This window comes from Emydura macquarii, unplaced genomic scaffold (assembly GCF_026122565.2).
Source record: "Emydura macquarii macquarii isolate MOO-44397 ecotype Brisbane River unplaced genomic scaffold, CSIRO-AGI_Emac_v2 contig_374, whole genome shotgun sequence".
NCBI lineage: Eukaryota > Metazoa > Chordata > Testudines > Chelidae > Emydura > Emydura macquarii.
The window spans coordinates 13,447,836-13,473,400 of NW_027130511.1; the positions used below are offsets into that span (position 1 = coordinate 13,447,836).

General features: G+C 38.2%; 1 protein-coding gene across 1 annotated transcript in view; it reads right to left on the reverse strand.

Moving 5' to 3' along the window:
• Window positions 1-820: 820 nt before the first annotated feature.
• ARHGAP5 (Rho GTPase activating protein 5) overlaps window positions 821-25,565 on the reverse strand; it is a 76,312-nt gene continuing 51,567 nt past the window's right edge. Inside the window, exons 4-7 of the mRNA XM_067534311.1 lie at window positions 22,687-22,764; window positions 15,452-15,583; window positions 12,494-12,599; window positions 821-2,709 (exon numbers count right to left, since the gene is read on the reverse strand). Of these exons, the coding sequence (XP_067390412.1) occupies window positions 2,379-2,709; window positions 12,494-12,599; window positions 15,452-15,583; window positions 22,687-22,764 (647 nt within the window). The 3' untranslated portion in view covers window positions 821-2,378. The remainder of the gene's footprint in view (window positions 2,710-12,493; window positions 12,600-15,451; window positions 15,584-22,686; window positions 22,765-25,565) is intronic.

Consider the following 25,565-nt stretch of genomic DNA (forward strand, 5'->3'; position numbering starts at 1 on the left):
TACAAGAGCAGCATTTTAACAACTGCTTGTGGAATAACTGATGCAGTTATTATAGAATACATAAAAAGCAGATTAAAATGCAAATAAAATTTCGATCTATAATAAGCTTTACTTGAAATGGAGTTGTGGAAATGTATTTGTAACATAAAAAAATAGGTAATTCTGTAATCAAAGATGAATTTAAAACGATGGCCAACTAAATGTATACTTCCATGCAGAAAGCAGTTAAATGAAATTCACACCACAAAGACTGGAAATTGTTTTACTAGCTAAAACTTTTAAATATAGTTTTCTTTTAAGCCTACTTCCAATAGAAATAATCAGGTTTGTTTCCTGTACAGTTTGATGCTTTGTCTATACCATATATAATAGAAAAATAAATTCTTTAGCAACCTAGAAACAGTTTATAAAACTCTTGAAGTTTAATTTTTCCTTGCTAAACATGCCAATGTTAGACTGACACCTATAAATAAAAGCTATGTAGGAAACAGATGGAATATAGAACAAGTTAAGAATACTACAATTACAGGACAGATATTATTATTGTACTTCATCAATTTCTGTGTGCTTGGCGATAGGAATAGGACTTTTTGTTGTTCTTGTTTTTGTTTTCTTAGAAAAGCTAATTACTTGCAAGAATACAACACAAATATCAAGATAACTTATAATATACATGTACTTCAACAGCAGCCTTATTTATGGTATCATCTTAATCTAGAATGATAATCCAAGTCATAATTAGAAGTACAATGTCTAGGACATAATTGGGAAAGGCAATTTTTATTTTAGGAAAACGGAGTAAATCAAAAACTCTTGAGCCTTAATTCTCAAAATCATCTATTTACTATAATACATAGAAGACGATCTTAAAATCTCATTATGAATGAAGATTACAACAGTGACCATCGTAAAGCTTTTTTAAACTACACAACATATTCTAGCAGCTGAGTGGACCAAATTTATTCTTTCCTTTCCAGACCAAAAAATTAAAAAGCTATGATTTGAGCATGAAAGAAGAAAACTGCTAAAAGTCTGACAAGTATTTTTTACTTATGGCCTCCCCTCAATTCTGCTACAATGTGTAGTCTTCTAAAATTGTTACCACCAATTAAATGTTTCAAAAAAATGAAAAAATAAAAAAGCAGCATCCTTTTACAGCAAAATTGGTACCAATGTAAAAGAAAAGAGAAATAATTACAAGGGTGCAAAAAGTCAGTAATTTTGAATTTTTAGTACAACATACCACAAAAAATATGAATACAAATTTGTGATTTTATATATACACTCCAAAGAGGTTAATTGTCAGTACCCAAAGTATTTATTGCTATATATTAGCAATGCATTTTTGTATATCTTTAAAGGGCCACATAAAAATAGATTTAAAGAATAGATTAAATTGAAGTCCTAGATTAAAACATTGTTTGGTTTACAGAATTTTACTACAACAAAGTTCATGTTTATGTATGAAAAGTTATATAACCTTATATGAAAATGTCATGAACTATTTTCTACACACTAGATGTGTTCCCAAGTGGGAAAAATTAAGGTATCTAAAATATATTAGATTAAGTTTACAAGACCATCAATGATCTTTTAAACATGCAGCTGTTTACAGAATTAACAGTATTACAAAATGTTTAATTCAATAATGGAACATAAGGAAATAACTAGGAGACATCAAAATTTTTGCACAATATTTGAAACTCACTTTTACAACAAGCATGTCCTTGGTATTGTGCTGTAAGAAATAATAAGCAAGTTTACCCACCCCTCAACAAAATGTCCACAGGTTTACTTAGAAGTAAAGATGGAAGGTGCGAGATTGTAATATTTTCAACAGTGCATTTTTTCAAAAAACATCCCAAGCATTCTATAACATAAGTAGCCAGGAGGTTACAAAATAAACTACAGTTGGGCTTCAATTGTCTACACAGAATGCCTGAATGTGAATAATGTTGACAAAAATAGCACATTAAATAACAAAAACAGCCATAAAGCAGGCTGTAAGCACTGAATGTATCATAAATGTGATCTTTTAAATCATTAAATTTCTATAGAAAAATTTTATCCACAATATATTGTGACAAACTGCCACAGGAATGATATAGTGATTGCAATAAGTTTTCATGCAGCAGCAGCTTTGTACTTTATAGCTATTTTTGTTTTTAAAAATTAAACCTCTCCAGTCATGCTTATCACATGGTTTTGATCTGCAGCATGTATGAATGATGAAATACAGTATGGGTTATAACAAAAATGTCCCATCAGTTTGGATGCGAAGTATTTTTCATAAATATGAAGTACATTACTGTATCCTGAAACATGCATGTGTAGCTTTATTTTCTGTCCAATGCCAGGCTGCCTGCGTCTTCTTCTATTTATATAATACCAAGTGGATCTGCTTGTAATTGGGGTTGTATCAGCTGAGGTTGCAAAGGGGGTGGTAACTGAAGTGGTACCATTGGTTCCACCATCTGCACTGTGTCAGATGGTGGTGGCTGACATGCCACAGAGTTGGAGGTTTCTACAATCTCTCCATTGTAAAAGAAAAACTGGCACTGTTGAATGAAGGTCTCTATAACCGACTGGTGAATCTTGGTGGTAGACAGGAACTCTCGGTTTTCAAAATCAGGTCTCATCAAAGTTGGCCAGAAACAAATTGATAAGTTATCAGCAGTCATAAGATTGATTCTATTTTGCTGGCTAACCCTGAAATGAGAATACATTTTCAGAACATATTCAGAAAGAGCAATTAAACATGATATACACACAGGTCTGATTTCAAATATTTTCATATACATGAATATTAATATATACTTTTTTATAAATATCTATTAAAACAATAGCCCACATTCTTAGATCAGTTATACTGTTGCAAATCCAGAAATGAATGAGTTATTTCAGATTTACACAGCTAATAGATAAGATTTTGGCTCAGTGTTTTACTATTCAAATTTGAATCATGGTGAAAATTAAAATGCAGAAAGTTTTACAATATTTTAAAGTAGTGACAATGAACTGTATATGTTAGAGTCCACCAACTCAGTAGGGGATTTCCTGCCTTGCAACATGAAATCCACTGAACTGTAGGAAGATAAAAGATACTCCCTCTCCCTGTGGGGCAGGCAGATTGAATGACATTGATGGTATTCTAGAAGAAAAAGAGGACAGCATGCCTATAAACAGAGGAACATATATTTAGTTATATCTATATATTGAAGGAAAAAAGCAAGTAAAGACTGAAATATTCTACTTCAATATGGGTTTTTCATATTAGCTAGTAATAAAACAGTGCCTGAAATTAAGCCGGGCTATTAAGCAATTTCCACTGTCATCAATGGGAGTTCCGCTTACATCAAGACACACAGGTTGAAGTTCAACATGTCTCCCCATCAGTCACTTTGAGGAATAAATACACTGTGGAACGCTAGATGATTCTGCCATGTTATCATCTAGCTAATGGGGGGGGGGGGGGGAAGGGGAGTACAAAGAGCAGTAATATTAACTTTTATTTTAAAAAAATGTTTAAATGTAATATAGATGGGCAAAGTTGACAATAATTATTTTTGAAAAATTCAGTGGAAAAGTTTTCACCAATTTATTTTGAATGGTTTGAGCCCTCCCAATTTTATTTTTGCACGAAATTTCAAAGTCCCATGTTTTTAAGTTTGTCTTGAGAAATCCACCCCCAACTTGATGTTTCAGTTTTATATCTTTGACAGCTTGCACAAAAGCATCACAGCAGCTTGAGTTCGAGCTGACTTCATTTTTCAGTTCTGGTACCCTAAATTCAAGCTGCTAAAAAGATGTTTTTAGTTTGGGTGGGAAATGGGGGAAATCTATAATACAAAACAGCTGGTAACACGGAACTGTTGTCAGGATATTATAGCAGGCCAGGGGGGGCATACATTTTGCTTTTTGTTCTGCAAAATGGAAGCTGTTGAGTGAAGGACCATAAATCAAGCTGGAAAGAATAAAAAGACACCAATACGTTGCTTCAGTCATTATGCTAAGACTCAGAGACATTCTCCAAACTGAGGGAAAAAATTAACTATTGTACATTTCAGACATTTGTATGGATTGATAGTTATTATACACTGTAGAATCATTATCCTGAAAGCAAGCATCAAGACTGTCACCCCAAAGCAGGCCTATGTTAATAAACTGGCTGTCCCTTCTATACAAAGTAGCAAAAATGCAGATTTTTGTGCTATGAAGGACACTGTTTAATCTGCAACCTTGTAACAACTCTCTCTCACTCACTTTCCATTTCTGATTTCCCTCTCTGACCACCACCTTGTCTCCTTCAACACAGCTCTCCTGCCTCCTCTTAGTCCCCCCCATATCCAACCCTTCTGAGACTTCCAGTCTATCAACATCAGTTACTTCTCTGCTTTAAGTCCCCTTCCTCTCCTCTGTCATCTCAGTAGATGGCACAACACTTCCCTTGATTCCTTTGACTCTCTCACATTGCAAGGTTTGGTCAATCAAGCACAAACCATGGCTCAGCCCTTCTCCTCTATCTATTGCTTATTCTAATAAGCATGATCGTTTCACTATTAACTTCTCCTCCTCCTTCTCACTTGTCTGCTTTATTCACCTGTTGTCTTTCACCATATGTAAGCTTTTCAGGGCAGTTTTTTTAATTATATGCATACAGCACCTGGCACAATGCAGGGCAGATCCCTGATTGGGGCTTCTATGCATACATAACCAACATGAATTTATAGTGATAGGGCAAGAGATATGCAGTTTTTAAACAACTTTTGTCAGTATTTTATTGACTAGACTAACTACTGATATTGATCTGTATGTCCTACTCTCTTCTGGACTTTCATACATTTTTTCAGACATATGGTTATATGCCCTTCCAAACAGGAATATGGGATTTTGCCCTATTGAGGGAATGACAAAACTTTTAAGTATTCAAGGTACATAAAGCTCCTGAAAAGATGTATAGGTATTTAATCAGCAAAGTATCAAAGAACAATAGCATAATTAATGCCAGTAAACATGGCTTTTATTAAAAATCTATCTAGTTAAATAAACTTGTGGGGTTTGTTTTTTTGAGATTATAAATTTGGTTGACAAAGGCAACTGTGTTGACATGACAGACTTCTGTAAGGCATATGATATAATATTGCATGGCATTCTGATTAAACAATTAGCACTATACAAAAATCAATGTAGCACACAGTAAGTGGACTAAACACTGCTAACTGGTAGATCCCAAAAAAGAACTGTAAATTAGGCCTCACCACCTAATATATTTTCTAGGGTCTTGCAGAGTTCTGTTCTTTGCCCAATTATATTCAGTATCTTTATGAATAACCTTGAAGAAAAATATCATTGCTAGTAAAGTTTTCACATGACAAAATTGGTGGAGTAGTAAATAATGATAATGAGAAGTCAGTTCTACTGAGTAATCAGAATTGCCTGATAAGCTGGACTCATTTGAATCATTTTAATAACTCAGAAATATGAGGTCATACATTTATGAACAATGAACACAGGTTACACTTACAGAATGGGGGGGTGAGGGGGGGCTGAATTTTGGAAAGCAGTATCTTAAAAAGTCTCAAAAGCATGAGTCCCCAATGCAATGCTGTGTGTAAGAGAGCTGATGCCATTCTTGGATGTATACGCAGGGAATATCAAATAGCAGTATGGAGAAGGTATTATCTCTGTATAAAGTATTAGTGAGACAAATACTGTGTCCACACTTTTAAAAGGATTTTGACAAATTGGAAAGGGTTCAGAAAAGAGTTATAAGAACGATTTGAGATTTGGGAAACCTGCCTTCCTGTAAGAAAGTTAAGGGATGACTTGTTCACTATCTGCATGTACCTACATGGGAAGAATATGTCCTATAGTAGAGGTCTCTTTAATTTAACAGTCAAAGACGGAATTTCCAATGACTGGAAACTGGAACTTAAGAGATTCAGACTAGAAATATAGTGCAAAATTTTAAGTGAGGGTAATAAACCATTGAAACAGTACACTGGCAAGCTTGTCCTTAAACCCTGTACTTTACCTTGCAGCAATATGTTGGATTTTTAGGTTCTTCAGAAAATGATACATTTGTTTCATACAAGAAGTTTCTGAGGATGAATTAAGCCTTATGTAAAATTTTAAATGATCTTAATGCTTTATCATCAGTTCCATAGTGCTTGAGACTATAATGAAATTACATTTTTAAAGTAACATCTAGCTTTGTATCTGATACCAACAAAAAAAAAATTGACATGAGTTACCTGCGAATTAGATGTGATCACGTGAGAAATCTTTTGCTTCTTTAAAATGCTCACATTTCAATTAAATTTCGCTGTGCTTTGGTTTCTTCAGTTTAAATGTTCCTGACAAAATCTGTGGGATTCTGTCCTATTTTGAAATACTGCTTCATATATTTATTAACAAGAACCACAACTTTCTTTTTTCAACATATAAAACGAGAATTTCCATCTTGGTGCCTGATCTTTAATATCCTGCACTCCTGCCAGGTGTGTGATCTGAGATAGGCATAACACCTATTTTCTGGGCAAAATATTTCACTGCTTTTTCAGCTTTAATGAAAATCAAACTACATTAAAAGTCCATGAGATTGGACAGCTAACCACAACTAAGTCCAGAAATGTAATTATGGTTGAATGGTCAACCTTAACTATATCACCTTGAGCACATGCATTATTATAAAATCTTTATACTATATTGTGCAATTTATGAAATATTAGTCATAATGTGATATTTTCTGCTCTAGTGAAAGTTAAGCAAAAGATATATATGATAATCTAAGAATCAAGGAGTTCCTTAATAATCACTTCAAACAGCCTCATCCACTGCACAGATTTTTAAAAAGTGGACAAGAAGTCACTAGCATAATGGACTCTACCCTGTACTCACACCAGTTTGGCTTCAGTGGAGTTAATTCTAATTTATACCAGTGTAACTGTGATCACAATCAGACCCAAGGCATTTCAGGCACACACTTGCATTGGTGGAATGAGAAATCACATGACAAAATTGGTCTTTTCACTCTTCTTTCCATGATTCTGAACAACATTACATACTTATGCATATACACCAAGTCATGGTATGAGGTGGTGCAAATCTGCTAGTCTCAAGAAAAAAATTATTCCTTATTTATTAAAATCAAGGAAAAACCTTGACAACATCAAACACTCACAGAAGACTAGATCTGGTGAAACAAATGTCAGATTTTCACTCCATAAGAAATATTTGTTTTCAAGCAGTTTTATTAAACTTAAGAAGTTATGAAAGGAAGGTGCAAAGTAGACATGACCATAAGCGCCCCTATATTCACACATCACATGCAACTGCAATGATGTTTGTACAAAATATGCCTAGTAAGGTGTCATTTGAAAACTACCACCACATTGGTCATTCATATCATTGTAAAATGCATGTATTAACCTTATATGTGAAGTTATGAATTCCCTCTGTATAATGTTACTAGAACATGTTTAAGGCAAAGACAGCCTACCCTAGGTAAAAGTGATAAACAGGTCTGTCCTAGACAATGGAATGTGATTTCAACTCAATTTACATATGAGCCATAAACAAAGCTATCAAGCTAAACCTGCAGAGGTTATCTTAAGACTGACTCAACAGAGAATTAATATGGCTCCTGCACCCCACGGAAACACAGGAGACTGAATCCCCAGGCAGCCTAACTAACTTTGAGAACAAAGACAATTTTGGGGGAATATAAAGGACACAGAGAGACTCCATCTTTATCTTTTTCCTCATGAAGACAAGGGAAGTCAGCACCTTGTATCTCTGTAGACAGTCCTGACTGAGACAGTCAGTCATGCTGGACAAAGAATAATTGGTGAGAGAAACCATCCTAAAAACCGTACCTTGCTAGGGTAAGTTATAGGTAAGGGTAATTTGATTCTAACCATCTTTACCTTTATTTCTTTAACTTAACATCATTTAACTTATGTCCTTTTGTTAACAATCTTGTTTTATTTTTCATCTAAACAAAACAAGTTTCATCCAATCCAGTCCTGTGTTTGAACTGAAGTAATTGTTAATTCCAGTTAAAGTGGCGAGCTGCTGGGTATTGTCTCTTTAAAGGAGCAAACGAACCTTATTATTTCTCTGAATAGTCCAGGAGAGCACTGCACACTTCAGGACAGGCAGTTTTGGGCAAATCTGGGACTGGAAGTGTCTTGGGGTCATCTTGCCAAGTGTTACCAAATCTGGTAGAAACCAGTTGGAGCTGTTATATTGTAGTCAGGCTGCTGGGGTCAGAGCACTGAACAAATGGATTACCTACCTGTAACTCGTGAAATGTGATGCAGACATATATTCTACTTAGGTGTGCACCCAGCACACTGGAGCTGGAAAACTTTGCCTAGCAGTACTCATGAGGTGATGCTCGCTATTGGCAGCCCTCGCCCGTCCCTTGGCCATAGAAGTGTGGCATTGCCCCAACCCGCTCAGTTCTTTCACACACAACATCAGAAGTACAGACTACAATGCAGAGAGGATGGTGGGGTAGTCATGGAATACACATCTTCATCACATTTCAAAGAACAACAGTTACAGGTAGGTAAACTTCAGCCACCTCTGAAGAGAACAATGGCACACATTTGCATATTGGACTACCTGTGTGCATGCGGCCATATGACCTAGAAACAACAGACATACTTGGGCTGTAACTGAGGGTTGAGATTGCAGCTCCAAACACAGGCGGTGAATCGCCTGGAATCACTCAGTTGTTGGAAATGCTCTTGATCTCGTAGAGTCTATTAGGGTCCAAATGAACTCAATTCTTTGAGATAGAACCTATGTTGACTTTTCACTGTTTAGGATCAGACCTAGAAGACCAAGTAGATGTAGTGTGAAGTGGACATGACAGAGGACTTCCTCTCTGGACTTGACCCTTGGTAACCAAACATCCATCTACGGAGAGATATGAATTCCCCTCTTCCTAAAGCAAGATGTTACTACAACTGTGTATTTGGTAAAAACCCAGGGATCAGAAGTCAGGCTGAAAGGCAGCACAATGTACTGGTAGTGCTGATCAGCTACGATAAAACTGAGGAGCTTGCCATGGCTCAGAAGGATTGCTATGTGGAAGTAAGCATCCTGCAGGTCCAAGGAAACAAATCAGCGATAGTGATTTAAGGCGGAGAGGATAGTTGTTAGAGTGACCATATGGAATCTCACATATCTGATATATTTGTTGAGATTGCAGAGATCGAAGACAGGTCTCATCCCTCCCTTGGGTTTGGGAACCAGGAAATATAGGGAGGAGAAACTCTGTCCTCAATGCTATGGGGGATTCTCCTCTACAGGCCCCGGAACCAATAGAGACTAAACCTGCTCGAAGAGTAGTGTCTCATGAGAGGGGTACCTGAAAAGGGAGGGAGTAAGGAGAGAAACAGTATGGCACAACCCAATCTGATGGTGTTTAGGACCCAGTTTTCCATGGTAATTGAGTTCCAGACACCGTAAAAATGAGTCAACCTGGCCCAAACAGAGGGAAAGAAGAAGGAGGGGGCATCACTGGGTTACTGACAAGTGTCAAAATAGGTGCTTGCTGGATGCTGGGGGGAAAAGGTAAAGAGAGATGGGAGAATTGGAAGGTTAAACCCAGAACGGGAGGACTTTCTCCTCTGGGATCTGAGGCCTTTTTGGAAGTTGTCCTTCTTCCTTAAAGGAAAGGAGAGCTGTCCAAAAAACACTGCAGGCTATTCTGCTGCTGACCGCAATAGTAGCATCTCTTTATGGCCGGAGCACACATTCCCAAAGAATGGAACTTAGTTTGGTGAGTCTTTACAGAGTGCCCGGTTTCATTATTTTTTTCTGAAAACAAATCCCAGCCATCAAACAGTAATTCCTCAATGGTCTGCTGCACCTCAGGCACAATGCCCAAATTCTGCAGCCATGAGACTCCTTTCATGGTCACAGCCAATGCTATAACTCTGGTTGTGGCACCTACCATGTCCAATGCAGACTGCAACTGTCCTGGCCACCATACAGCCTTCTGCAATGAAGGCTTCTGGCAACTTGTACACAAACTCTAGACATCACTGTCCAATTGAGAGAGTCATAACCAGTATCTGCTGGTTCCCAATGCACATTTGCAGGGAAGAGAAGGTATAAATCTTCCTTCCCGTTAAATCCATCCTTTTGGATTCTTTGCCCTTAGGGATGGACTTATACCTTCCCTGCCATGCTCTGTTATTTGCTGCAATTACCACCAGAGAGTTAAGGGCCATGTGGGAGTAGAAACCCTCAAAACCTTGCATGAGAACGAAGTACCACTTTTCCAAATGCTTCGCTGTGGGAAGCAATGAAGCTGGAGTATTCCAGACTGTTTCTGCAGTCTCCAGAAGAGCCTCATTCATCAGAAGGGCTACTCTTCCTGGAGCTAATGATTAGAGAATATCCAACAACTTACATGCGTTCTCCTGTGAGAATTCTACCTCAATAACCTGATAAAATTGATTAAAAAGTCCTCAGTCACTGAGGGGGAGGAAGATTTCGGGTAGGGTCATCTGGGGAGCAGGTTTGCTGAGTCAGCGATGGGTTCTGTTCTTGCACCATGGAATTTGGTCAGAATAATCCCGGAGGTCCAGGGGGAACAGGCTCAGCAGTTACTTGTAGCTGAGATTGTCTGGGAGTGGGAGCCACCACTTGGACCAGTGATCTCGCTCTGGCGTAGGTCAAGGAGTGGGAACTTAGGGGCTAGGAAGCATCCCAAGGATTCCAAAGAGTGCAATACTGAACTTGACAAAGAGATCTGCTGCCAAAATGATGGTGCTGAAGGATGAACCAACGTCAGAGGCCATTCAGTGCCGGACCTGGTGTTGGCCTCAACTCCAGAGTCTGAGGCCCAGGTGGTGCTCTGGTACCAACAAGCTCGGGAGCTCTGTGATATGGCCAGAAGATGCCAAGGGCATAACAGATGATAAGGCAATTGAGACCACAGCACCAGCAAACTCTTGAACCAGTGAAGAAGATGGGACTGAGAGGCAAAGCAGGTCAATGCCACTTGGTATGCTGCCACCATGGAGACAGTTGCGCTGGTGCTGACATCACTGGTACTGGACTCAATGGATGCCTCGTGGCCAGAACCAGAGTCAATGGTACAGGCTCTTGAAGTGAAACCAGGGAGCAATTAGACGACCCTGCTCCACCCTTTGGGCTGGATGAAGTAAACTGCTCCTCTTAGAAGATCAGGAGTAGTATCCCCTAGCTTGGAATGGCCCCAATTCATTTTACAGGATCTCTTCCTCCTGTACCAGAAGACAGAGAACAACTCCTCTTCCTCTTCGGGAAAAAGCCAGAACCCAAGCATGGAGCAGCATCACTTGCTGGATCTGAAGGCAACTACCAAGCTGGCACTGAAGCCGTTGTCTAAGTGGGCCTCCTTCAGTTGCATGACTCTCAACACCCGAGTCCTCACTGTGAATGACTTGCAAATGAACAACTGCTCTTCAAAGAGTCCTTCACCAAGACACAACAAGCACATCATGTGGGGATCACTGCTGGGGATAGCCCCCACACACGACGGACAGTGCTTAAACCCTGGTGAAGGCATCACACAGGGCAGCCTACTATTCTAACTAATACTATACTAACGCGAAACCTCACTTAAATACTACTAACTACTTTATACAAAAAAAAAATTTCTTAGAAACTGAGACCAAAAGCGTGAGGTGAAAACATCACAGGAAGCTCCGACTTTGGCAGGACGTGATGAGAAGGAACTAAGGGGATCGGGACAGTGTTGCCCTTCTATGGTTAGGGGAGAGACTAGGGCCACAGAGTCTGAGCATGCCCCTATGGGTACCACAAAGCAAGCTCCTCTAGCTCCAAGGAGCACACAAACCTAAGTAGAATACCCATCTGCATCGACTCAAAGAAGAACCAGAGCTCCACAACACACAGACACTCACAATACCACACGCATGTCGCTGGCTGTTGGTATCCAGGCTTAGAGCCACAACAATAGAGCATTTAAGGTACCCAGAGTTACAGGGTAGGCAGTGACACAACCCCTTACTGGTCTTTACTGCACTCCAGAACATGACAGTAGCTTAAATACTTATTGCTTTCTAATGTTACTTAGTTTCTTGTATGGTTTTGTGCTGAATTTTAATTAAAGAACTCCAAAATCTATAACTGTTGCACACAACTGTCTCTTCAACAGAGATATTTACTCAAGGTACAGAAAAATTTCTTACATCCTACAAAATAGTGATAGCGTCAGATTATTCCACTTCAATAAATCAGAGCATTAATAAGTTATAGTAGAGCAAACCTATTCCACAAACCATGAACTCTTTTCTTTACAAATTAACTTACATTCCTGTATCCTCCTTCCTCCCTCTTTTTTTTTGCTTCTGCATTTGTTTGGTCATGTATTCAATATTTATATTGACAGATGAGTGATATGATCATACAAAATTTTCAGTAACAGTTAAATATATTTTTAGTAGTGAAAACAATACTAAACCTGTTTAGATGAGTTATTACAAATTTGAAGACATCATAGTTCACAGGATGGAATTTCTTCACAATTTCTTTTAACTCATGCAGTCGTTCTGTCCTATCCAAGATCTCTGTAGAGATAACAGCAAAACACCAATTTTCCTTATATATTTAAAAGGAAACCTTTACAAATGGTGCTGCTAATTCTTCTCATTAGTACGAAGGGACAGATAAAGAATCGATTACTGGAAAGGAATCCCAAGGTGAGAAACAGTATTTGGTACAATTCCTCACGTAACCACCTAGATGAACTATTATACAGTTTTACTTCTCTATCATAGGTAGAAAATACAATCTGTGCCTGATAGAATTATTTATCTGTGTTTAATGGTGGAAAATCATTTTAATTGCTGATGGAATCATTTCCTTCAGATTTCTCTCTCTTCAGACTATTACTATTAAAAATATTTTATAAAACTTTTATTCAGACAGAAGTTTTCCAATATTGGGGCAGGGGGTTGTTCTGATACATGATTTATGTCCATGAATTGAAAATACGTTAAGCCTGTCAACTAGTCCAAATAATGAATAACATGACTGAGCCTGGGAGATGATTTAAAAACCACCCAGTTTAAAAGAGAAAAATATAGAACCTAGCAGAAGTGGGCAAACATTCAAATTTTAAAGAGGAAGTATGAACAACAGTAAAGAGAGTAAATTAACAGAGGGCACACCCCCCACCAAGACCAGTAAAGGTATAGTGTATACGGGCTAATTGTTCTTTATTGATAGCAGTTGCAAGTTTATCCAAACCTTTGCAAACAGCAGCTGCAGAGATTATTTGAAAATCAGTTTATAATTTGAAGGTGAGGTCTTAATATTTAGATAAAAGGGCTGACAATTCAGGAAAGATCATTCAATATATATTAAATGAAGTTTAAGGTAGTGGTAACAGAGAGAGCCATAGGAATGGGCCGAGTCCCTCTGAGAAGAGATGTGACCAAGATACTCTCTTGGGCTGATATTTGGGAAATATTGTGTGGCCTCCAGTGGAGCAACAGGACCGGCAATTTCAGTACTGCTAAAAATTGCAATTGCAGTGGAAGGACTGAAACTCCCTCTTCATTCTCTAGAAGACAGTAGGTTAGACAAAATAATTATCCATAATTTCTTAAAACGATGATTGAATGAAACTCTAAAGAACTGAAACATAAAGGATGCCATCATGCATTTCTCTGGGTAGCCCACCAAGATGTATATGTGGAATTTTCTTGTGTTTTAAAAATTGAGAGAGGGTGTGTCAGTTGGCAAATGATATTGCTGCAGGAAGTGATGCTCTTTTACTGCTTAAAAAGAGCTGAAATTGAATGGTGTTTAGGGCCAGGTCATACAGATGAGGAGAATTCTAGTGTGTTTTCCTGTTTGTTTATTTGGTGTTAGGATTTTTCCTTTCTTTAAAAAAAAAAAAAATTTCTTTTGATTCATAGATTTTACTGTTAGTGTACCTAATATTTTTATCTTATCCTTCTGACTGGTAATGCTTAATTTTTAAAAAAAGGAAACAATTACCTAACTCTTACCTAGGCTCAAAATAACACTACAGTTAAACAATATGAAGGCATCAGGGTGTTTCCACTCAGCCCTAAACAATTTCAAATCTAAATGAGTAGATGGTGGCAGTACGCACTCTTGCAATAAACCTCTCTGGAAGGGCCTTATTATTATTATTATTATTATTATTATTACAGACTACTACTACTGTTGGGACATCAGCAGCAAAAATTTTTAAAATAATCTATACATCCTGCACCACATGCTTTTATTCCATGAAAACCCATTCTGTGCCGTTAACATTTTAATGAACTAGATGTCAAATGGTGCTATCTGATTTAATTACTAAAAACAAATTTGAAATACGGGGCCATACAACACAACATTAAATGTGTTCCCAAATATCCCAGATTGGGATTATCATTCTGCAACAGCAACATTTAATTTATATTCCTTTTTAAACAGTTGCTTCTGCAGAAATTAAAAGTTTTCATGGGTTTTTACACACATTTAATAATTAATTAAACAAATCAGTAAAATTTGCCTTTAGTTTCTTTAATCAAGTAATTTAACTAAAAATACTGATTGAGAATTAAGACAGCAAACAGCTTCTCCGGTAAATAAAGTATTTATGGATATCAATAAAATAAACCCAAAACATACAAAGATACATGTGTTAAAAAGTAGGTTAATCTAGCTGGTTTTTTGTACTAAAATTCCAGATTTAGCATGGTGAATATTTGGTCATGTTTTGGATAAGAAAACAATACTATTTGTGTTATAGTTCCACCCTGCGAAAATATGTAACACTGGCTTAAGTTTATAAAATAGTTTGCTGCAAATCCATTTCGCTGATCTAATCTGATTCAAAGAATGAAGGCCTTTAAATTGGGAAGATCCCTAAAAGTTATGAAACATACATGAAAGGTAAAGAGTTTTAACACTATACAGTTTCTCTCTTTCTTTTTTTTTTTTTTAAAGGAGTTTGGAAAAATTCCAAAAATAAGCAGAACAATATGGTACCTCATAAATATTTCTAATTTATAAACCTTTTTGGAACAGAATATTTATTTCATGCATGCTCCCTATTACTAACTATTATATTAACTTCAAAGGGCTTGCTTCTGTAATTTTCAACTTTAGTACAGATGGGCACAAAGCTAATTATTTCAATTAAATGAGCTATCCTAATAAGACAAATAATACAATCACAATTTGGTCTGAGATGTTCATTAAAGGTTTACTTCTTTATGTAATAGTGTTTATTTTAAAGATTGTCATTTTAAAACTGCACAGACAGCAGACAGCAGCAATTTATTTTAAAAATTTCAGTTTCACAAGAGCTAGTCATTTCAATATATAATTAATTTAAAACTATAATAATTTAACTCACACAAGGTAAGCAACAATAGACAAGAGATTTACTACTTACTTGATGCTTCTACCAACTCCGGATGTAGAGAATAAGGTATTAAAGGATCTGGCAGATCTGCAAAGAAAGCTTTAAGAGCCCCTGCCACAGCATTTACTGTCACTTCCATAGATTCTAGGTTGATATTATGATCTGTAAGACACAATGAAACAGCAATTTATTAGTAGAGTAAGCAAAACCAACAGCTGTCCCTGCACATATTTAAAAAAAAACAAAAACAAAAAACAAATAGGTAACCTGCGTATACAAAGGGATATGCCACCAAACATTCTACTGAAAAAGTAATTGAATGAAAAGGTCCACCACTAGGCAAATATATACCTGCAATCACACTCTGATCCAACTGAAATCAAATGTAAGTTAGTCTACTAGTGTACCTACACAGCCCAAGCAGTAACAGAGTTGATTAATTCTGTTTGCTAACCTTAAAAATTTTGTATCCGATGCACTGATTTACCACCCAGTACAAGTAAACGATAAACTCTTGAACTACATTTCCCTTAGTTAAGTAATTTATTTTTGTACACAAGATGAGTTGCAGAATTCCTTTAGTCTTGTTCATATCATAGCACTTGAAGCCCTTTAAGCAATGGTAAGAAGAAAATATGGGAATGATCATGTGTGACCACTTACTCCACTGCTGGCTTTAAAAATTCCAAGAGGCTTGATATTTTAAAACTGCAACTATTTTAACTCTTGCAATTTTAACAATGCAAGTACATTTTAAAACATGGCTAGAAATGGAAAATCCAAAGGTTCTAGATGTTGCATCCCAACACTTCCAAAATTGTACACCATTATAAATTTAAAAAAAAAAACAAAAAAACATGTAAAAAGGAGAATCTTAGCTAGAACTCTCTTTTAAAATTCACATCTGGCACTAATGTGTTTGAAGGACATCCAGTGCCATTTTCAGATATTCTGTATAGAATATGTTGGCTTTCATGTGGCAGAAAAAAATCTAATTTATTCTTGCCATTTTCTATGATGAATTTTACTATATTGTGTTGATCCAACTACGGGAATCAAGGTCAGAATGGATGTTTCTATGTACCTGACCGAATGACTGGGGAAATAGATTACAGGGTGAAGTTTAGAGAATGAATGAATAAATAAATAAATAAATACAGGACATCTTCTCCTAGAGATCTAGATTAAAAGCACAATATACTATTTGCATTCAAGTACATTCTAACAAGATGAGTAAAGGCTCTACATAATTCTGGAAGTGGGCTATCTAAATTTAACATTTTAAAAAGATTCAAAATATAGTTCGCTAAAATAACAGCACTCTCATTAGTCATACCTCTTGCTTTTTAATTAGAACGTGAACACTGAATAATAATAAATATAAATATTTATCCAAAAATGTAACATTTAAGATAGAAAAGGCACAGGTATTTGGGGAAATTACAGTTGAGAAATGTCAATCAGAATAAGAACGGCCATATCAGATCAGACTAGTGGTTCATCTAACCAACATTCAACAGATAGGCGTGCTCTTGGATTCTTCGCTAACATTAAGGGCTACATGGGAACACTAAGGAAAATTAATCCAAATTAATTTAAGATATCAATTTAAAGTGGATTAGTTAAACTGCATTAAATCTGTGTGGACAAATATTCAGAACTGAAGTGGCTTTAATTCACTTTATCTTAATTCATTTCCAAAACCAGTGTTCCTCTTTAGGAGTAGTAATGGAGATATGTTAAAATATACTGTTAGAATCAGAAGAACTCAAGAACAAACGACATTCATCAGAACAACCTAAAGGAATTAGAGAACAAAGTAGCTGAGCTCTTTAAGAATATTATCTAGTTTATAACAACAGAATGCTAAAGGGTGACCAATACAGTATCCAGTATCCTTCCAAAAATACATATTAAGAATCATTCTGAGGAAGAGACTTATTGCAGTACCAGGAAAAATAGCTGAAGAAACAAACATATTACTGTACTTCACAATACAACAAGACAAACCAACATGACTTGTGTAAGAGTAAATTGCAACTCTAAAAAACCTGTTAGAATTCTTTGAGAAAACTAAAATACTCAGAAAGGGGAATTTTCTTAAAAATTCAATTTCTCACAACAAGCTATTAAGAAAATCTGGTAAACACATAGTAAGGAGTTTTTTGAGACGGTGGAAAGTAAGCAGGTATTTGGGAGTTTCTCTCTCTCTGCTGGAGTTACATGATATATCAGCAACACAGCTTTTAAGAAAAAATTATGTTTCTAGCCCTCACGGTTGCAAAAAAATAGCTTGAAAGAAAAATCTGTGCTAAGCTCAGCCAGCAGAGAGGAAAAATCTATGGTTGACCATGACCAGCTAACACATTTTTATTGATGTAAGTAACTGTCCACGCTAGGTGCTAAGAGATTTTAAACATCAGTTCATTAAAACATGTTAGATAGCATATTTAAAAAGGCACCTTTTGTTCTAGTCCAGACCAGGCCTGAGTAGAAGTCACAAAAGTGACATCTGGGGGGTGAAGAAAGTTAAAGAAGGATCTCTTAACTGAATATTTCCTTGCTTTAGATGTTTGCATAGGGGCAAGCTCCCCTTTAGCAATTTCAACTTTTTTTTCATTTAAGTTCTTCGGAAAAATTTCTTTTTTTGTAAACTCTAAGTGCCTTAGGCACTCAGAAGCCTAAATCTCTTTTGCAAAATGGGACATAAGCACTTTCTGAAAATGTTTACATCGTATCAATTGGCAGTCACCTCTCAAATTTTTGTTTAAATGATGTGTTTATTACCACATCAAAAGTCTGGCTCAGAACAAGTAATAGTACCCATTTTTCCTGGGTCCCTGTCCACAAGACCATCCCATAAAACAGTCTTGAACTACATGATCACATGCTAACATTCATGTGAACGTCACACTGTGCTTCACAGATGTGAGTAGGTCAGAGCAGCCTCATTTCAGAGAAAATAACTAAGCACAGATTTGGCCTAATATTTCTGAGAGGTGGTCAAGCTAAAATGATGAGACTCTGATCTGCTATAATAGAGATAAGGTCTCTAATTCCTATCTCGGCGAAAGGAAGAATCTTGGAGATCCTCAGTTACTGTCTATGTAACATGGCAAGAATGATATCTGAGGCCTTGCTCAATAATAAGGGCTGTGAAGCACATAGGATTACCACCACCAATTAGTAAGCAAAGTGAAACAAGAGCTCATGTTCTTCTAGTACAGTGCACCTTCACTGGGTCATAGGTTAGTTTGATAAATCTCTTTCCCTGACATCATCTCTAACTATCCTAGTCAGGCACTATCCCAGCTGTGGAACCATACCTTGATATTGCTGAAAATCAGCAGCCATGATTGTTCTTATCTTATTATCTTTAGAAACAAACAAACAAAAACAAAAAAACAAAGGTCTAAAATTTCAGAGAAAAGGTATCTGAAGTCCAAAAGAGGTGGATGTTAATGTCTGTGTGAATATAAGTTGCTGGGCACTTCTGTGTAAAAGGGATACAAAATCTGATGAAGCTTACCAGGCAAAATCTCTGAAAAGTATGATTTTTGACCAATTATTTCTTCTTCCAGGAACACTTACCAGTGACTGAGAACCTAAAAATGCAGATGTCCCTCAAAGGATTCCACTTTTTTTTTTAATTATTTTTTTTAAATAAGGCAAGCCACTATTTCACCTAAAGAGACGTTTTAAGGTCTTGTCACAGATGCTAAACCCCTCCTCAGCTCTACTTATGGAGCGAATATTAATACTTCCACAATAAATAATTCTTAGTACTTCTAGCATCTGCTGTCAGTGGTATAGCAATTTCTTAAACTTAAACTTAAGCTTAGTCTGTGATCCAGCTCAGCTGATTTTCCCAAGCAGTTTCTTATTTTCTCTGTAACAGCTACTTTTCTAAAATTACAAACAACAGTTGGGCAAAGAATAGAACGGTTACTTACCTCATAACTGTTGTTCTTCAAGATGTGTTGCTCATGTCCATTCCCAATTTGTGTGTGTGTGTGTGTGTGTGTGTGCCACAAACACTCGCGCCAGAAATTTTCCCCCTATTGGTATCCATAGTGGCCAGCTCTAGCGCCCCCTGCAGTGGTGTGCATATGCGCCCACATATAAGCGATGCCAGCTCCCTTAGTTCCTTCTTGCTGGAACTCCGACTGAGGGGAAAGAGAGTGGGAGTGGAATGGACATGAGCAACATATCTCGAAAAGCAACAGTTATGAGGTAAGTAACAGTTCTTTCTTCTTTGAGTGCTTGCTCATGTCCATTCCCAATTTAGGTGACTCACCAGCAGTGTCCTTGGTTGTGGGTAGGAGTTCATGGACATGTCCCTTAAAGCACCACCCTGCCAAAGCCAGCATCGTCCCGAGCTTGCTGAGCTATGGCATAATGAGACGTGAAGGTACGTACCGATGACCAGGTAGTGGCTCTGAAAATGTTCTGTATTGGGACATGCGCTTGAAAAGCTTCAGATGATGCCTGTGCCCTTGTTGAGTGGGCTGTTAAGGATGCCAGAGGACTGACTCCAGCCTGCCTGTAGCAAGCCCAGATGCAGGCTGTAATCCACTTGGAGATCTGCTGCGAAGACACCAGCAGTCCTTTCATTCTATCTGCAACCGCGATGAAGAGTTGCAAAGTAACAAAAGAACTTAGTTCTGTCAATATAAAAGGCCAGAGCCCTTCTCACGTCGAGGGTATACAGGCGCCTCTCCTCACTAGAGTTTTGCAGCTGGGGATAGAATACTGGCAGGAATATGTCCAGGTTAAGGTGAAAATGAGAGACCACCTTAGGTAAAAAGGCCGGTGTGGGCATAGTTGGACCTTGTCCTTATAAAAGTCAACATAGGGAGGCTCTGAGATTAAATGCCCTGATCTCTGAAACCCGCCTCATGGATGTAATAGCCACCAGGAAAACAACCTTCCAGGAGAGATGTGTAAGGAAACACGAGGCTAGGGACGCAAAAGGAGATCCGGTGAGTCTAGAGAGGACAAAATTCAGATTCCCCTGGGGAGAAGAATCGTACATTGGAGGAAAGAGCCTTTCCAAGCCCTTAAGATATCTGGCCATCATTTCGTGCGAGAAGATTGTCTTACCATCCACCAGAGAGTGGAAAACATATATGGCCGCTATATGGACCTTAATAGATGAGATGGCCAAACCCCCTTGCTTTAGCTGGAGCAGGTAGTCCAAGATTGTAGGGAGTGACACCTCCATTGGGGAAATGCCTCGTTCAGCTGCCCAACAGTTAAAGCATTAGCCTGGTAAGCTGATCTGGTGAAGGGCTTTCTGCTCTCTAAAAGGATCTGTTGGACTTGGGTTGAGCAGGCTTGCTCCTCTCTACTCAGCCACAGAGCATCCATGTCATCAGGTGCAGGGGGGCTAGCTCCGGATGGAGCAGGCGACCTTGATCTTGGGACAAAAGGTCTGATCGTAATGGAAGCATCCACTGCCTTGGCCCTGCCACTTCGAGTAGCATCCCAAACCAAGGCTGTAGGGGCCACACCAGGGCCACTAAGATGACTTGTGCTTTGTCCCTCTTCAACTTTAGGAGAACCGTGTGAATTAAAGGTATTAGTAGGAAGGCATACATTAGAATCCCTGACCAAGAGAGGAGAAAGGCGTCAGTTAGAGAGCCTTTGCTGAGCCCCTAGTGGGAGCAGAACTGACCACATTTCCTGTTGTCCCTGGTGGCAAAGAGGTCCACTCAAGGATTGCACCACCTCTGGAAGAGGCAAGTGGCCACCTCCGGGTGGAGGGACCACTCATGGTGAGAGCAGAAAAACCTGCTGAGGCGGTCCGCTAAAGAACTGCTGATCCCAGGGAAATATACCACCTCTAGGTGAATGTCGTGACTGATGCAAAAGTCCCATAAACGTATTGCCTCCCGACACAGGGTTGGGAACTGGGCCCCACCCTGTCTGTTCATATAGTATACGGAGGCTGTATTGTCCATGAGCACCTGTACAACCCTGCTCGAAAGATGTGGCAGAAAAACTGTGCAGGCTAGGCGAATTGCCCTGAGCTCCCTGATGTTGATCCTTTGTAGTCCTTGTGCTCTGAGTCCTTAGGGGACCTAGGTGAGCCCCCCATCCTAAGCCCAAAGCATCCAAGATCAATGATAACGAGAGCAGGGGTGCCTTGAAGGGTATTCCTGAAAGTGCTTCATGTGGCCTCGTCCACCACACCAGAGAGGTCAGTATTTGTGGAGGGACCTCGAGAATCCTGTCTAGGTGATCTCTGGTGAGTATACCAATGTGAGCCACACCTGGAGGGACCTGAGATACGTCTGGCATGCCGAACCACTTAAGTGCAGGCCGTCATGTGGCGTAATAGGCAGAGGCATTCCCACGCGGTGGTGACAGGGTGGGCTGAAAGGCAGGCTATAACCTCTGACATTGCCTGGAATCTGTCCTCCGGAAGGAATGCTCTGGCCTTGGTAGAGTCCAGGACTGCCCTGATGAACTCTATCCTCTGTACTGGGACTAACATTTATCTGTGTTCATTTATTGGGAGGCACAGCGCTTGACAAGCATTCGGAATAGTCGCGATGCTGGCCTGGACTTGAAATCTTGACCTGTCTTTGATGAGCCAATCATCCAGGAAAGGAAAAACCTGCACCTCTCTCGTCCAAAAGTAGGCCGCCACCACGAACATGCATTTGGTGAAGACCTTTGGTGCGGTTGAGAGGCCAAATGGAAGCACCGTGAATTGATAATGGCAATCGCCTACCACAAATTGCAGGAACCTTCTGTGACCCAGGAAAATTGAGATATGAAAACAGGTGTCCTTTAAATCGAGGACGGTGTATCAGTAGCCAGGATCCAGAGAAAAAAATTATGGTGGCTAGGGAAACCATATGAAACTTTAGCCTTCTGAGGTACTTGTTGAGGCGTCTGAAGTCCAGGATAGGCCTCAGTCCTCCCTTCGCTTTTGGAATCAGGAAGTAACGGGAGTAAAACCCTTGTCCCAGCACTGTCACTGGCAGTAAGAAGGAACTGGGGAGGAGGCGATGACAGTGCCTATATGCAGGTGCATATATGCGCCACTGCAGGGGGCGCTAGAGCTGGCCACTACAGGTACCACCAAGGGAAAAATTTCCGGCACTGGTGTATGTGGCGCGTGCAAACACCTAAATTGGGAATGTACATGAGCAAGCACTCGAAGAAGAACAGTTCTTAAGTATCTATACTGCAATATCTGCTTTGTAAACGAGAAATTATATTTTTTTTCTGTTAATGCTAAAGTCTATAATTACCTTGATCAAACTGCTTCTGAATGTTGTCTTGGTCCGTTTTATTCCCACTAACACGGTAGAGGCCTTCAGTGCATAGCCCTGATTGGAGAAATAAAAAACACACAAAACATTTTTAAACACAAAATTATATTTTACAGAGTAACACTAAGCTGGACATACTGTACATAATTATTCATTCATAAATGAAAAGTAACAATTAAAGTGTTCTGCACATAAATTCATTCAAAATAATTTGCTGAGTATTAATTTCATATAGGAATTATTATATTGTTTCAGAATAATGGTCTATCTAGTCCAGTATCTTGTCTCTGACAATGGCCATAATAAATGTCTGTTGTAGCCACATGTGGAATAATCTGCCCCAACACAGAGATAAGGATCAGACCTAATCATCAGAGATTTGCTTAATTCATGAACTCCAAGAAATATCATTTCTAAATGCACTGTCATTAACAACTTTGGATATTGATATCTATGTAAATATGCAATCCTTTTTTGAGCCCTGTTAAATTCTTGAGATCAACAACTTCCTGTGGCAATTAGTTTCACAGTTTAATCATGCTGAGTGAAAAAATTATTTCCTTTTATTAGTTTTTAATTTTCTAATTTTTAATTTAACTGAACATGCCCTTGCTCTTTTAAAAAAAAAAAAAAAAAAAAAAAAAGAGCAGATGCTTCTGATCTACCTTCTCTATAACATTCATTATTTTATATACCTTTATCATACCCCCCATTATTCATCTCCTTTCTAAGGTAAACAATAACAGTCTTTTGAGACTTTTCCAGGCCTTTGATCATTCTCATCACTTTTCTCTGAATCCCTTCCAGCTCTGCAATACCCTTTTGAGATGGGGTGACCAGTACTGCAAAAAGTATCCCAGCTGAGGCCGAAGCATTGATTGTATAAAAAGAATTGTGTTTTCAATATTATCCTCCATTCCTGGGGTTGCCTAACATCTTGTTAGCTTTATTGACTACAGATGCACATTGCACAGTCGTTTTCATTAAGCGGTCTCTAGTGACGCCAAAGTCGCTTTCTTCGGTGGATAATTTGGAATCCTGTAAGATGTAAAAGTAGTTTATATTTTTCCCAGTGTGCATTACTTTGCATTTGTCCATGTGAAACTTGGTTTGTCATCATACTGCCTACTCACCGAGCTTTAGTGTTTAGTTCCTCACAGTTTGCTCTGGTCCTGACTAACAAATAACTTTGTATCATCTGCAAATTTGCTACTTCGTTCTCCTCATCCCCTTCCCTAGACCACTAATAAATATATTAAACCCCAGACCTCCTATGGAGAGATCCAGCTGTTAACCTTTTGCCATACTGAAAATTGACCATTTTTGATCCAAGACAGTACTTTGCTTTTCATCTTGTGACTACTTAGCTTCTTTCAGTAGCCTCTTGCACAGGGCTTTGTCAAAGGCTTTTTGGAATTCTGCATTTGGAATTATGTCATCTAGTTCTGCTTTACCCACTGCTTTATTGACACATTAAAAGAATGAAACATGATTTCCTTTGCAGAATCCATGTTGATTAGACATTAGAAGATCATGATCTTCCGGATGTTTTATTATTTTATTTTTCTTTATCGAATCACCATCTTGCCAGGTACAGATATAAGGCTAACAGTTCTACAATTCCCTGGATCACTCCAACGGCCTTTCTATGGATGCAGCATTAGCTACCTTCCAATCCACTAAACATTATATGTTTTGAATAAAAAATTGTTTGTTTGTTTTTTTGTTAGCAGCTCAGTTACTTCCTGCTTGAGCGCCTTTAGAATTGCTGGATGTACGACCTGGGCTTGGAGCCTGATTCCATTTCAAATTATCAGTTTGCTCCAGCACTTCTCTCTCTCTGAGATTATCTAATCTTTATCATCATAAAAGAGCATGCTTGGGTTAGGAATCTTCCCAACATTTCTTGATGGTTAAGACTGAGAAAAAGAAGTCATTTGGCTTCTCAGCAACATCCTTATCTTCCTTAATTACATCTTTTAATTGGTGGTGATCCAGCAGATCCATGGATTCTTTCATAGGCTCCCTACTTCTGATACATTTTTTAAAAATCTGTTTGTTTTTTCACCTGTAGCTGTTTACTCTTCAAACTCCATTTTGGGCTTTCTAATTTTCTTCTTTCTTAATGCCTGCTGTGGTTTATGCTACTGTTTATTGGCTTTACTAGGGTCAGAAACACATTTTGAATAATTTCTGTTTGACTCAAACAGCCTCTTGAACTTTGCCATTTAGCCATAACGGTTTCCTCCTTTGCTTTCCTGATACCCTTTTTGTTCAGTAGGTATGTCTTCTGAGACTAATCATCTCATTTTATTGAAATCTCCTTTTCTACCGTTTAGTGTCACTGTCACTTTTTGGTATGGTACCTGTTCTTTAGATATTGGACCTAATTAGGTTATGGTAATTGTTTATTGGGTCAGCTATGATCATTTTTGAATTAGTCTCTATGTTGTTTAAGACTAAGCCAAGAATAACCTCTGCTTCTGTATGATCTAGAACTACTTGTTTCAAGAAACAATCACTGAAGCATTAAGAAACTGTTTCTCTAAAGTCTTCTCCCATTGTGCTATTTGATTAATTTATATGTGGGCACCCGATTATCATTGTTAGATTTCACTGCTTCATTGATCTCTCGTCACTGTGCAGATCAAGAAAAGGAAATTGAATAGAGACCACTAGTACTGCCCAACTAATATATTTATAATCTTTTCAGGTTGAGATTTGTGGTCATATAAGATTCAACTGTGTGACCACTCAACATTTTTATCTTGTTAGGGTCTCTGAAATCCCTTATATACAATCTTACTCTCACGACTCTTCTGCCTCTTCTGTGTCCTGTTTCATATCCCATTGATTTT